At 40.4% G+C, this 14,586-nt stretch overlaps 1 protein-coding gene across 3 annotated transcripts in view; it reads right to left on the reverse strand.

The window, feature by feature from the left end:
- The window catches only part of ADCYAP1R1 (ADCYAP receptor type I), a gene marked incomplete at both ends in the record, with an annotated part of 116,079 nt that extends 101,895 nt beyond the window's left edge, over positions 1–14,184 (reverse strand). For all 3 annotated transcript variants that reach the window (XM_082480148.1, XM_082480149.1, XM_082480147.1), the window contains one exon: positions 14,134–14,184. In XM_082480148.1, the coding sequence (XP_082336274.1) occupies positions 14,134–14,184 (51 nt within the window). The remainder of the gene's footprint in view (positions 1–14,133) is intronic.
- Positions 14,185–14,586: the final 402 nt, after the last annotated feature.

A 14,586-nucleotide genomic window follows, 5' to 3' on the forward strand; every position in this document is an offset into this window, starting at 1 on the left:
GCTCCGCTAGCAGCATAAAATGCTTGCAGCAATGAATTTATCGCAAACGCACTGCTCATGAGCTGTATAGAAAATCCTACCAGTGACTGCGTTATATTTCATGAGCTGAACCTCAAGCAGGTTTCAAGAAGTTGAGAAATACATTGTGTTAGAAAAGAACATTGCAAAATTACTAGAAAACAACAAAACAACAAGACACAGTGCCAGATTGCATACCCTCTCTCAAATTCTTATTTTATTCCTATATCACTGCAGGGTATGATTCGATTTAAGGAGGGACAACGCGCAGTGATGGATATGGTCTTCTTCTAAGGACAGATCTCCCCCTTAAAGGGTGACCTCATTCCAAATAAACCTGCAGGACTTGGATGCATTTCAGACCCTGACAGATAAGCCACAGGTCTCACTTTCAGAGTCTTGTCATGACCCAGATTCCGCTCCAGCATTTTCTGCTCTGCTACTGTAGAGAAATTTGCTCAGATAAGGGATGTCCTACTCAAAAAGGACAGATTCAGGATGCTTTTTTTTTTTTTACCCCCATGGTACATCTCCTGTCGTTCTCAGCCCCAACAAAATACAGCAGGCATCTGAAGTGTTAAGCCAGTCACCTCGTCTGGCCGGTGCAAGGGCACTCTTGGTGCAGAACTCGGTGGCACCGGGGCTCTCTCCAAGGGTGACAGATGCTTCAGCTGTGCTGTTTGCAGCTGACTGCAATGCGCAGGCAGTTAGGACTCAGAATCTTTTGCATATTTAAACAGGAGACAATTTTTCAGTGTCACAAAAAAAAAAAAAAAAAAAAAAAGAAAAAGGAAAAAGAAAAGGCTTTAAAGCCCAAGCATACATGGTTACTGCTCCACACTAAAGACAATAAGCGCTGGCCAATATGTTCAAGCCTCTCTACCCAAATTTAATTTACTAAATGGGTGGAAGTGCCAATAAATTGTCATCCTGGAGAAAGAGGTAAGGGTTCTGCTGGGGTGTTTATGCAGGCCATATTTAATAGGATCCTTGCATGTTGACTAAGAGAGCCCAATGTTATGTATCTGGGCTTGAAAATGTTGAATGTTACTTCATCTCTTCATCTGTGACAACGACCACATCACAGCCTCACCGACACCTGGTTCTGAAATCTTCGGGCTTCGTAGACTCCCACACGTCTTCATGTGTCTTGACCTAGTATGCGTCCCAGAAGTACAAGCCAAATTTTGTCTCTATAGTTAACAGTGGTGGCTGCTGAGCACCACACAGTACATGCAACACCACCTCAGAAAAGGGGCCTTGCGCAAGGTTCATGCCTGTGTCTTTCCCTTGATTGCTGTTCTTAGTAAGCCAAAAGCTTCGGAAAAGGTTGTTGCTCGGGTTCAGATGAATTTCCCCACATGAATGCCTACCCAGGCCCTGAAGTGGCTAGAATTTCTCAGTTATTAACCTTAACAGCTCTGCTTTCAGCTCCCTGCTCATACCCTTTCCTTCCAAGAAGTTGATTTCTCTTCTGCTAATGTATTCCCAGTTACAGAAAACTCAGTTCCACCGTTTATACTATTTTGACTTCTCATGGAGTTCAGGCCCTTATTGCCCATCCTACAGCCATATATATGCAATGGAATAAAGATGTGCAAAGCATTTCCTGTAAGGTAAATTGTCTAAATTTTCATAGCTCTGCTGATTTCTGGATTGTAGTATGACTTATACAACAAAAAAAGGTATATCTCTGAAGCCCTTGAAATGATAACATTAAATTGCGGTAATCTTGCCATTTGGTTCAGATTGAAGTTAATAGAAATAGGTTTCATTTTCCGTAGAGAAAGGTAAGGTCAGAAATGGGGGCAGGTATTTCAGACTGCTTTGGTTTTCCTGCTATTAGAAGAAAACATTAACATATTTAAATATTGTATGTCTAATACGTACCAAAGAGAGAGAAAGAGAAGAGATTCCTCTGCCACGAGAGCAAATTGCTGTCATACTTAAGGTAAACAGAGACTTGAAAGCAAAATTGGTGGAACCTGTTTCATATTGTCCCTCGTGGGTTATTCTGGGTGACTCCAATATACGTTAACTGTCATTTGTCTGATCCTCAAGATTACCGTGATCGGGATTTCTATGCTACAACTTTGACAACAGATATAAATATTTCACATTTTCACTTATGAAAAAAAAAAAATACCCTGAATAAAAATCACTGCCTCAAAATGCAAGCAATCAGTACTGAAAACAGATTTTTCCCTAGATTAGCATTATTCATACACATCCCTGTCACTTTCCCTTTATTTTTTGTTACATTACATTAAACTCAGGATTTCATTCTTCCATAATTTTAACGGTGTTATTTCTCAAAGGCTCCTTCTAGCTTCTGCAGCTGTTTGGTGTTTGTTGTTTTTTTTTTTTTTTTTCCCAAAGCCATGAACACCGCTGGAAGATCGCCACTTCACGTTGCTCAACACCCTGTGTAAGCAGGGCCATGTAGTGGGAGGTGACCTCAGTACAAGATGACCTGTCCCTCCAATATTAATTGTCACCCACCAGGTGTTATTTTGGATTTCATTAACAGAGATACAGGAAAAATACATAGACAAAAAAGGCAAAAGAAGTTGAATTTCCACCTTTGTGTCCTGCAATTTAATATCCGCAGAATTAATGGTGTAACCAATAGGTCACAGTGTGAAAACCAAAGCAAAATAAACCTTGTCATTTCTGGTCCCCATCTAATCCTTTAATTCATAGAAAAAAAAGTCCCCAAAAGATTAAAAAGCAGTGAGTGAACATTTGGATAAATAGAACAAATATTCTCCTGTGAAGTGGAGGAGTAAGTATGCATCCTGGTTTGAGCTAAAACGGGACCAATTTTGTTCAGTAACTTTACTTTTTAGCTGGACCTCTTCTAACTACTGAAATTAATGGCTTATTGTTCAAAAATTGTTTGTTCTCAGAGTAGTAAGACCTATGTTTATAGCTGATGCCCAGGCATGGTATGCAGAGAGGCTTCTGCTCACACTTACTGCTGTAACCCCCCAGGGCAGCTCACTTGGTTATTTGCCCCGTTGGAGGGTTGGAAATGGAAAAGCGTAGAGGTGTCCCACCTGAGGGAAGGAATGGACAGGACAGGTGACCCAAAACTGACCAAGAGGGTATTCTATCCCATCTGCCTCATGCTCAGTATAAAAGCTGAGGGATCAAAGGGTCAGCCCTCTTCCTTCAATGGCCGACATCTGAGGAGGACTCTGACTGTTCGTTAAACTTTGATCCTGATCCTGAATCCAGATCTGAAATCCAGTTCCCATCCATCACAGAGTCCAGTCTAAGACTTCTTCAGTGGCAGCCGGTGACATGATCGTCATCCTGGGAGCTTGACATGGTTTTGTATATTTTTTATTATTTCCTTTTTATTGTTAATATTTCATTAAAGTACTATAGTTCCTTCTAAACTCGTCTCTCTCTGTCTCTCCCGCCTCTCTGAAGACAGGTAGGAGAGAACATCTGTCGTTCTACCCAGTAGCTGGTTCTGCCCAAATCATGACAGTAGGTCAATGCAAGCATGAAGGCATTCATCAGATGAAGATTTACGTGGGACTTCACACCAGGGTTAGAAAATCAGGAGGCACTGTGGCCATCCCCACCTGTGTTCTTCAAGAGCAACCAGGGGTGCCCCACAGCTGCTATGCCATCCACTGTCAGTGCACATATATGGATTTCATGGGTGAGAATAAGTTAGATACTTGGTTATGTACAAAGAAATGTGAGAAAAAGTCAGAAGAAGAGGGATGCTTGATCACACAGCATCAGTTCAGTACAATGAACTGGTGAAATAAAGTCGTGTTTCACTCATGCAACTGATGAGGAGAGGCTGAAAGAGTTGGGGCTGTTCAGCCTGGAGAAGAGAAGGCTCTGGGGAGATCTGATTGCGGCCTTCCAGTACCTAAAGAGAGCCTACAGGAGAGCTGGGGAAGGACTTTTTACTCGGGCATGTAGCGATAGGACAAGGGGGAATGGCTTTATACTGGAAGAGGGCAGTTTCAGACTAAACATTAGGAAGAAGTTTTTCACTCTGAGGGTGGTGAGGCACTGGAACAGGTTGCCCAGAGAGGTTGTTGAGGCCCCATCCCTGGAGGTGTTCAAGGCCAGGTTGGACGGAGCTTGGAGCAACCTGGGCTGGTGGGAGGTGTCCCTGCCTATGGCACGGGGGTTGGAACTCGATGATCTTCAAGGTCCTTTCCAACCTAAACCATTCTACGATTCTATGATTCTTTGCTTTTGTTTATGGTTTGAGCTGCAAAATACACAAAATACAGAGCCCAACAAGATTTTTTCAGGTTAGATCTCAGAAGGTCTCAAAGCCAGGTGTCTCACGGAGCTCCTTTGCCCTGCAGAGATCTTCAGGGAGCTCACCAGCATGTGCTTCTCCACAGTGCTGCACTGAGATTAACAAAACTTCTCATAACTCAGACATCTGTCTTTGGCATGATCACTCTTGAGTATACCTTAGTGGCTTTATCTTTTCCACACCTTTTAAAGACAGAGCAGTGCAGCTGGCCTTGTTTGACACAGAGAGAACTGAGGAACAAGAAGCTGAGCATGGCTCAAATCAAGTACCAATCTGGCACGATAAGAACATTTGATTGTCAAGATCTCATGCCTAATTGCCAGTGACCCTGAATTGCCATATACCTGAATTAGCTGTTAGATTTAAAAAAAAAAAAAAAAAAAAAAAAAAAGCTGATGAATTTTGTGAGCAGTATCAGAAGGCTTTAGCCATTGATCACATGGATTAGTGTCTCCTAGAATAGCTCCTGTTTGGATGCTCTGCCATTTGCCGAGGCTTGAGCTTATGTTGAAGTTCATTTTTGTGTAGAGAATTAACAAAATCTGTCTTTGTCTAAACATTCGTATGAAACTGTTAGAAAATTAATTTGTCTGAGAAGGTGGTCCTTCTATCAAATTTAGTTGAAACCACCCATAGCATTCATGGTTTGGGGGGAGACAGATGACCTGGAGGAAGGGAAAAATAAATACATATGCATAGGTGTGATCTCATTAATCTGTTTTCCTCAGGGTGTCAAAGGCCCTTCAGCATCTTACAGCCTGTTCTCGCCGATGTTGCCTGCCTGTACAAAATTCCTGACTCTCCCACAACTGCTCTGCAAATGGAGGGTGCAAGGGAACGCCTACAGCTGTGGTCAGTTCCAGAAGGAACAGTAACTTCATCAATCTCAATGCCAAAGCTGTTAGACCGAAAACACGTGGCGAGATTCAAGAGGTATTTTAAATTAGCACACAGTTTATTCACCTGGTGTTTCTGCATTCATTTGGACATAATAGACAAAACAGGATGGCCGAAAAAGGTTTAGATTATGCACATCTACATTGCTGGAAGAGGTACTAAAATGGACTAGCCCAGCCCATAGTTGCATGAGAATTTAGTTTCTGTTGCAGTGCAAAAATGTCATGTATTTTGTTACGGTTTTTAAGTAATGGAACAAATTATCATAAAACCGGCTAACAGAGATATAATAACTAAAACCAGCTCAGCCAGAGGGCACCAAGAAAAAAATAACATTTTAATATTTGTGAGGAAGTAAACAGAAATTTATACCCTTGAGATTCAGCATATCCCTAATCTTATCCAACGTGCACTTTGGATTACCAGTTATCTGGCAAGCCCTTAGCAAACAAGAAAGCCAAAATAAAGGTCTAAAACAGTTTTGTGTCAAAATATGCAACGTTCTCAGATGTGGCTATTGTGAAGGAATAATTACAAAAAAACCCAATCTATGCACTTTCCCTTTCCAAATCTGCAAATACCAGTAGCGCAAATTATTGACAAACTGTTTTAGGATTCTTCAAACCACCAGATCACCAGCTTGTATTTAGCCTAAATAACCCCTGAATACCACACTTTGGCCGTAGATGCTGAGTCAGAGTGAGATTGTCATACCGAAAGCATTTGAAAAGAGTACACAGAAGCCAAAGTGTTTTATTTTTCCATCTAAAGCTCTTAGAGAATTAATAGGAATTTTACGCTCCAAAAGAAGCTACTGAGGGGTGTTTGACAGAAAAGGACATTGCATAAATGTGTTATTGGGCAGGCCAGAAACAGTAAAAAAACTTTGCAAGCCTCAACAGAACTTTTTAGCATAAGCGTACGTATATATAAGTATATTGGAACAGTGAACGCAGTACAAAGGTTGGGAAACCATTAAACCCACAAACCAACACAAATTAAATCTGACTGAAAGACGTACATTGAGACTATTTTCCCCCAGGAAACAACATATTGATTAATTTTACAGCCTAAAACATTGATTGTTGCCCTTCTCTGGAGCACAAGTCTGATGAGGAACAACTGAGGGAACTGGGGGTGTTCAGCCTGGAGAAGAGGAGGCTGAGGGGAGACCTTCTCGCTCTCTGCAACTACCTGAAAGGAGGGTGTGGAGAGGTGCTGGTCAGTCTCTTCTCCCAAGTAACAGTTGATAGGACAAGAGGAAATGGCCTCACATTGTGCCAGGGAAGGTTTAGATTGGATATTAGGATAATTTCTTCACTGCAAGGGTTGTCAAGCACTGGCACAGGCTGCCCGGCGGAGTCACCGTCCCTGGAGATATTTAAAAGACAGGCAGATGTGGTGCTGAGGGACATGGTTTAATGGTGGACTTAGCAGTGTTAGGTTGATGGTTGAACTTGATGATCTTAAAGGTCCCTTCCAACCTAGAGGATTCTATGGTAGAAAAAACAAAAAACAAAAAAACCAAAAAAAAAAAAAAAAAAACAAAAACCCCAAGAAGGTGTCATTTGTTCCTTTTTAAAAGAGGGGGAGGGAGGGGGCAGGAGGGGAGTTTCCACATTGTAAGCGTCTTATTTGCAGACAATATTTATTCAGGAATTTTATTTTATACAAAAAAAAAAAAGGGGGGGAAAGTGATTGACATTGAAGTTAAATTCTTTAAACTTTACCGGAAAGAATAATTCTATCCAAGTACTACAAAATATTTTTAAAAAGTTATCATGCATGGAAAATATTTTTCCTCTTCTCCTTAAAATGGATCTTCTTTCATTTTTTTAAAGATTCTGAAGTATTTACCGGTATGCATTTTTTACTTTTCTTTACTACAGACACAATGGTCCATTGGCATCTGCCCTCACCCATACAAGAATACACGTTCTATACTCGATTTTAAAACCATATTCCAGGAAAGGCAGTAAACAGCATTTGTGTTAATCTTACAAGCCGCCCTATGAAGATGAGTCCCAAGATGTTGATAATGCGAGACAATCAATTGGCGACAGTGACTTACTGTCATCTATTCATCATCCACATGGCATTCATAAAATGGAACATAGTGCTCAATAAAGATGAGGTTTCTAAAAACTAATGAAACCAAAGTCTACTCTAAGCTAATTTTTGATGACCCTCCAGTAAGGAGAGCACTAGGGGGGGTTAGGATGGGTTATACCAATAGCTAGAGGTGTCTGTCCCTTGCCACTGACTATAGAAACATCATTAGTATATATTAATATAGGTCAATATCTTAATCTAGGCTTCCGGCATTTAGGTGGCTAAATATTAGCCTAAGTACATTTTCTGACATCAGTTAGGTATGTAACTCAGCTCTAACACACACAGGGAAGTACACAGGCAGATCCCATTCATTAGGAAAGTGATCACCATTTTGGACACAATTAGCGTTATACAGCATGTAGTGAATATATCACAGAGATCACCATATTTTAGTATAGAAGGGGACCCATATCTCCAAAATCCTCACTTGCAAGTGATTTCCACATGGAAAATAATAAAAAAAAAAAGCCTGAGATGTTCATGAACACGAGCACAAGCTTGCCTGGAGTGAGCTATTTGCCCCTTGCCCAGAGAAAGAGTGTTTTGTTGAGTTGGGTTCTGTGCCCTTGGGGACTGCAATGACAGCAACACTTTGGCTTTATGGTTGGCAGTTTTTTTACTGGGCCTCATAGATTTTCATTAAATAATAGCCATGCTTCTATAGTTTTGAAAAAGAAGTCCTAGCAGAAGCCTTAAGCACTGTACGCTGCCGTGCATCTACTTCCCAACCCTCTGGCTATGGCATAGGCAACCTCTGGACAGTTCACCTGGAGGGCCTTGTGGTGTGTAACCCTGGGGCAAGCACTGATCCTGTGTGGTCCCCCCAGGCAGGCCTACAGCATAGCTCCTTGATCCTCAGGAAGGCCCGGACTCTTGCCGTAGGACGTACGTTCAGAAGCAGTGGAGTTTATTTCAGGAACGAGTTATTACAAGCCATGGTGAGAGGGGCAGGAGGCCATATAAAAGACCAAATCCTTAACAGTGTAGTCATGTAAATGTAGCGCTTTTTTGTATTCTTTTCCTCTCTTCCTGCTCTTTTACTTCCACTTCCCCCTTCCTTTTAATGTAGCTTTGTTTCTGCATCGCAGTTATCTATCTCTTCAAGCTGAATCCACAGCAAATCTTAGGCTGCTGACTCAGCAAACCCAAGGAAGAGCAGGCCAGCAGCACACTCGCTAGAGACTTGAATAATATCCCTCCGGGTACCGGATATTAATAGCTGAGCAACATGAAAAATTACCAATTCTGTTATTTTTTTTACAGGCTCCTTTTCCAAGAGGTCTTTTTCTATTTCCCAATTTGTTCATTGACTGCTCGTCCAGCGCGCCTCCGAGCTCATGAATACAAAACCAGCAGGGAAAAGAATCATATTAACGTCCTTAAATCAGTGTTGTCATCATATTATTTGCCTGTCACAGAAATTATTGCTACTACCAGAGGGCAAAAGAGTGAACACATTAATGTAGGGCAACTATTTTCTGCTTTGTAACCTGCTGCCATGCGTTTCTAAGACCAGGATATCTTAGTTGCACGGAGATACCTGTGCTCGTGCATAGCATTGTGAACCACATGTTGGTAGGACATGCGTGCTTCTAGACTTTCTTTTTTGGTTGTCATTCATGTTTTGTGCGAATAAGCTTAATAAGCTTAAAAACGTTTTAACGAAGTGTGTCTTTCTTCAGCTTCTGCAATAACTGTAACTGACACCTGACGTGCCCAGCGTGAGATTACAAGTGCCACTGTACTAGACAGAGCACCAACACAACATCAAGGTCTCCTGCCAGCTTCAGGCATCTTCAAAAGGAGTGTCATCACGCTAGGCTTCCTCAGAAAAACCCAGGGACTTATCTATAAGTCAGGTGGAGATATGCCTTGAGCTATCGATCACTTTGTCACTCTCTGCAAGTACCTATCTCACGTAGCTGACAGGCTAACGACCATCTGGAACCGAGGATCCTAATTTTTGTGCCTCTGACAGGTGCTTGAAGTCGGTTGGTATCAAGGACGCTCTCACTGTTTTGCAACACTGATATTCTTAGATGCTTTTTGTGACGCAACTTACCAGAAATTCTGAACCTTCTCTTTGAAACTACCTTACCCAATATTACACTACCTGAGACTTTTTTTTTCTTTTTTTAAACAAGGCATAGGCTTTTAAGAAGTTGTTATATTCTGCTGATTGCCCCCAGCATTATCTCTTTATATTAAAAAGGAAAAGCTATAGCAGCAGTAAAGTCCTGGCTAGCTGAGTTTTTTTCTCATCTGGAGAACATTCCCAGCAGTTCCGCAGCTATATTTGTACGTGTTTGTATTTACATTACATAAGTAAGAGGGAAGTCCCATGTAACTGCATTATGTCAGAGACGGTTGCAGTCCTACAGAGAACCTGAGTTCTCTAATAGCATTATGAGATGTTACAAATCATAATGCAGATAAACTCATTAAAAGCTGTCTCATTAAGTCCTGCATGGAAAAAATAGGTTATTTAAAGAGCAGGGACCAACACAACCATCTGTGTTTGTGCTTGAGGAACCTCACGTTTGGGGCTGCAGCAGAAAATGGATGGTCTAACAAACATAACAGGGCTGGAGAAAAACTAGAAGTAGTGTGTGTCTGAATACACTGCCTCTCATCTTCAAAAAAATGACAGGGACTGAAATGTAGATGATCCTATTTGAAGGTTGCCTGCCACTGGTAGTGACAGCTCCAGATGAATAATGGAGGATACAGACAGCTCTTTGCTCTGTAGACTATACACACCCTTAAAAGACTGAGCGATATTACCCCCTTCAGTAAACAGGGTCTGAGCAAGCAGATCGAGTTTCTCTCTTCACCTCTTAGTGAATTGCTTAAACATAATCAGATGGAGGTTTCATTCTCTGATCTGTGAGATGCTGTCGGCGCATCCAAATCTGAATTTGCCCATCTGACCCTCAGACAGTGATCACACTTCAGTGTTGGTGTACAACAGACATCATTTACACCTTTCTTTTTTATCTCTCTCTTTTTTTTTTTTAAAGAAAGTCAGCGAATATATGTTTGCCACCTAATGAAACACTACAAAGAATATCTTATAATTTGAAATATTTAAGCTTAGCAATATGAAAAATGCACCCACAAGAAATTCCAAGTATTAGATGAAGAAATACATCTGATGATTGAATTATTACAGACAGTTAGAACACCTGCATTGCAGTTACATTTAAAATTCAGTTCATACACTAAGCCAACTTTGTGAGTCATGAATTTCATTGTTTCTCAAGTACATTTGGAACCAGACAAGGGAACGATGGTTTAGGATCCTATCTCCTCAATAATTTCATGATGACTTTTCTTAATATTTCCTATTAAAAAACCACACCCACTGCCATCATAGATGGGAAATCAATCAAAATGGCAGTGAAAGTGAATTCAGAAGCAGCAAACAGGTAGGATGAAGAAAACCGATGTTCAAATGAAAAGAGGAGATGATCAGACCAAATGAAGAAAAGAATGAGAGTGATTGAAAAGAAGCGGGCTAGCTAACAAAAAATAGATTAAACCCAGCTAAAATAGCAATTTAGATGTTCAAGGCTAGGAAAGCATTTAAAACGGGGCAAAAAATAAAGCTCAAGAATTTCTCTAAAAGATCTAGCAGGTCTCATTGACCTTGACATTGAGGTCAGTCCCAAGTGATTAATAAGAAGGTGGAACGCCTCTGTGGCAGGCAAACACAGAACAGCCTGTTTAAACACATGAAAAATCTGACCACGCCTGTCTCTGCCAGTTAGAATCGCCTTAACATGTCCTTTCCTAATTATTTATTAGAATATTATTTTCTTGTTTTCTGGTGTGAGTTTATACCTGACGCCACCTAGAATTTTCCATTAATGCACTTTGTCTTCTTTTTTTCTGTTTATGAATGAGGACCTTAGTCCAGGTGCTTCGTTTTTCTGTGGGTAAACTGGGTCTGTCTATTGTTGAAGCCAAAAAACTGCAGATTCAAGCATGTGTAGAGGTTCAGGAGCTAATACAGCCACACTGATTGCGGGGGATGGAGACATGTGCGACAAAATGGGGATCAGTCCCAACTGCTGAGAACAGGAGCTCTCCTTGAGAGTAATTCAAGATTTCTTGAACAGTACTAGTTGTGTTTAGCGGAAAGCAATGGAAAAGAAGATTTTTTTTTTTCAGGCACATCTTGGAGGCTAGGACGACATTTAAATTTACTCTAAATTTTTTAAAAGTCACATGCATTCCCTTGGTAGAAAATCTGCAAATCTGTATGATAGAAAAGTACCAACTTGAGGACATCAGCACAGCACGTTAGAGGTGGTTTCAAGAGAAAGTGTGTCCCCCAATGGAGAGACAATGTGTTACCACAAGCATTACAAAAGAGTCACAAAGGGAAGAAACATAAATAACATTATAGCATTCCTGAGCTCCAGTCTGTGAAAAGAAACTTAAGGGAAATAATAAAGAAAGAATATGATATGCAAATTATGGTTCAATCTATGTCATAGGCATAAGTCTCTTCACTGACCAAAGAAGTGTGTGTGCATACACACAGGTTCATGTGTGTAAAAGTGTTAATTTTAGCACCTGGATTCCCACAGGAGACTATAACAAAACCTTGCACTCACAAACAAGCTCATAAACATTGCAGAAGCTGCATATATAAAAGCATATTTGTTCTTATTAGCTCTAGTTTGCTTCATAGTATTTCGTTGGAGAGCTGTTCTTTCCAAAAGCTGGAGCTGATCACTAATTATCCAGCTCAGTGATCACAGTTACGTCCTGAAATGCTAGGAACTGGAAACTTGCTGTCCTTCTACATTTGCCAGGAAGGTCATCCATCTGAAAGCTTAAGAGATATGTTCAGTCACATTTATTTCCCTTAATTAAAAATTATTCACCTCTAAATAAGAAGGCACCTTTTGACTGTCTGAAGCTGAACACCAAAAATCTCCGTCATTTAAGAAAATGCCTTTTGCCTTTCCATTCGTATGACCGTTTAATTAATTTTGTTCCAGTCTGAAAAATATGTTTGCATACCCAGGAGTTCAGCAGCTCTACCAACCTGCTTTCCAGTTTCGCCTGGTGTAGGGTGCATCTCACCAACCCTTACAGATGAGGAAGCATTGAGGCTGTCCCAGGCTTAGCTGCAATATGGGAGCTCCTAAGAGACTGAGACATGACAGTTGCCATTTCTGGGTCTCAAACCAGAAGCAATCTGTAATCTAATGTATGTCCAAAACCACGGTATCTGAATTTCAGCTAATCTCCTCTTATAGTCAAGAAGACAGCAATCTCATACTAATATGAGCATCCAAAACAGGTTAAATGTTGAGGTTTTCTCCCCCTCCAATAGCTTAGATGAAGTCTAGTGTAACTATTTCAGAGATACAGAGTAAAAATTAAACATACTTATGTTTTTACTATGTAATACTTTCTAACTGACCAGAAAAGCCAGGCAATAGTTAGAAAAGTCATGCACTAAAAAAGAAATTCAAAGAAGACCACATATTTGTATGGTAAGAGACAGTTATTTGGAAGAACGGAAGTATGCTACCAGTTCCAATTCTGTTCTACAGAATTTAGCTGAATAACGCTACATTTAAGATATGCAGTTAATTAAAGTGGTCTCTAAATAAGACCTAAGAGGAAAGAATGCATTTTTGTCTGCCAAAATAAAGATGAGCCCTGTAGACTGACCACTACGCGTTGTAAAAGACAGGTCGCACGTAAGAAGGAAACTGTAAAAACTGCTAAAAGATACTCTGGTCACATATTAAATAGTTCTTATTTAAAAACAAAAGCAAAATATATGTCAAGAATGCTTTAAAATACCTGGCTATTAACGTGCAGTAACATGAGAATATCAGTACGTGAAGCAACTGTAAAGCATTTGCATCGAAGTTATAGAAGGCTATTATTAAGAACAAGATAGAGGATTTAAATACTTATGCTATTTTCTACAAGATCCTTCTGCGCAACGCTTCTTGAGAAGTGATGAAAAGCACAGTTATGATCTAGCAAAAAAAAAAAAAAACTGAGTTGAAATGCAACATGAGTTTATTTTGGGGATCAGGCGGTGATGCTCACAGTTACGAGGTGAAAAAGCACACTTTATTCAGTGGTCTCATGGCTGTTACGTGAGGCTACATACAGCCACAACGCGTAGGGGGACAGTGGGCAGGAATAGAGTTACCATCCCCAGACACATGTTAAGACCGAGTGATTCATGGGATAACATGTTACGTAGTAAGTATAGACTTATGGTGAAAATAAGTCCCTGTAATCTTCATAAAGGGTCCAAGAGATTCAGCAGAGTGATGAAAGAGTTCAAGTGGCTGTATCTTTAGAGGCCCACTTGTATGAGTTTTTAAAATTGGCCCTCTGAAAACGGAGGCACGCGGAAGCACTAGCCGAAGTATCCCAAGGTTTAGGTTTCACAGGGCTGATGGCAATCTCTAGCGTTATCCTCTCTACCTGGAAAGAAATAATCTTAAACCAATGGATTTGAAACAGGAGCCCCGTTTTGTTGTTGTCTTTTTTTTTTTTTTTTAATTACTGTATTTTATTTTCTTTTTCATCTCAAACAGTGAACAAATCCCCTCAAGGAACTGACTTCCCCTTTAACAAGATGAGAAGTGATGACAGTTCTATCGCATCCACAAGAGATTAGAAAAGCCTTAACATAACCTATGAGGCCACACAGAAAAAGCCAGAATCAGTGTCAGCAACAGATCCTTCACTCTTAGCAAGTGCTGTCCTTGAGAACACGTATTTATATCAATGTAAATAAAAATGTCTTTCCTTACCATGGGAAGCAATATGAGAGTGAAGAAGCAGATCTTCCAGCTGGTGCCCATCTTCTCTCTTAATTTTGAACTTTAGTCAGGTTCTGCTTGTTAACACTATTATTAGGGCTGAAGCACACCCTCTTGGCAGATCTTTTGACTAAGGTCTTCACGTCAAGGCTCAGATCTCTGCAGTGAAAGAGGAAAATTATTAGAAATATGGAAAACATCAAGAGAGTGAAAAAGAAATGGACAGAAAACAGAGAGCCCAATACTTGAACTGTGAGCTGTACATATTAGAGATCAGCCACGATTGTCTGGATTGCAGTTATTACAGATGGTCTCAAAGACTTAATTTAAAGCCAGAGGACATGTCTGTATGATCAGTAACTTGTATCACAGAAACTACTGAAACAGGTTCTGTAGCTGCAAAGACCTAAATTGTACCCAACAGAAAAGGTAGGATGGAGTATT

This window comes from Vanellus vanellus (assembly GCF_965231255.1).
Source record: "Vanellus vanellus genome assembly, chromosome: 2".
Taxonomy (NCBI): Eukaryota; Metazoa; Chordata; class Aves; order Charadriiformes; family Charadriidae; genus Vanellus; species Vanellus vanellus.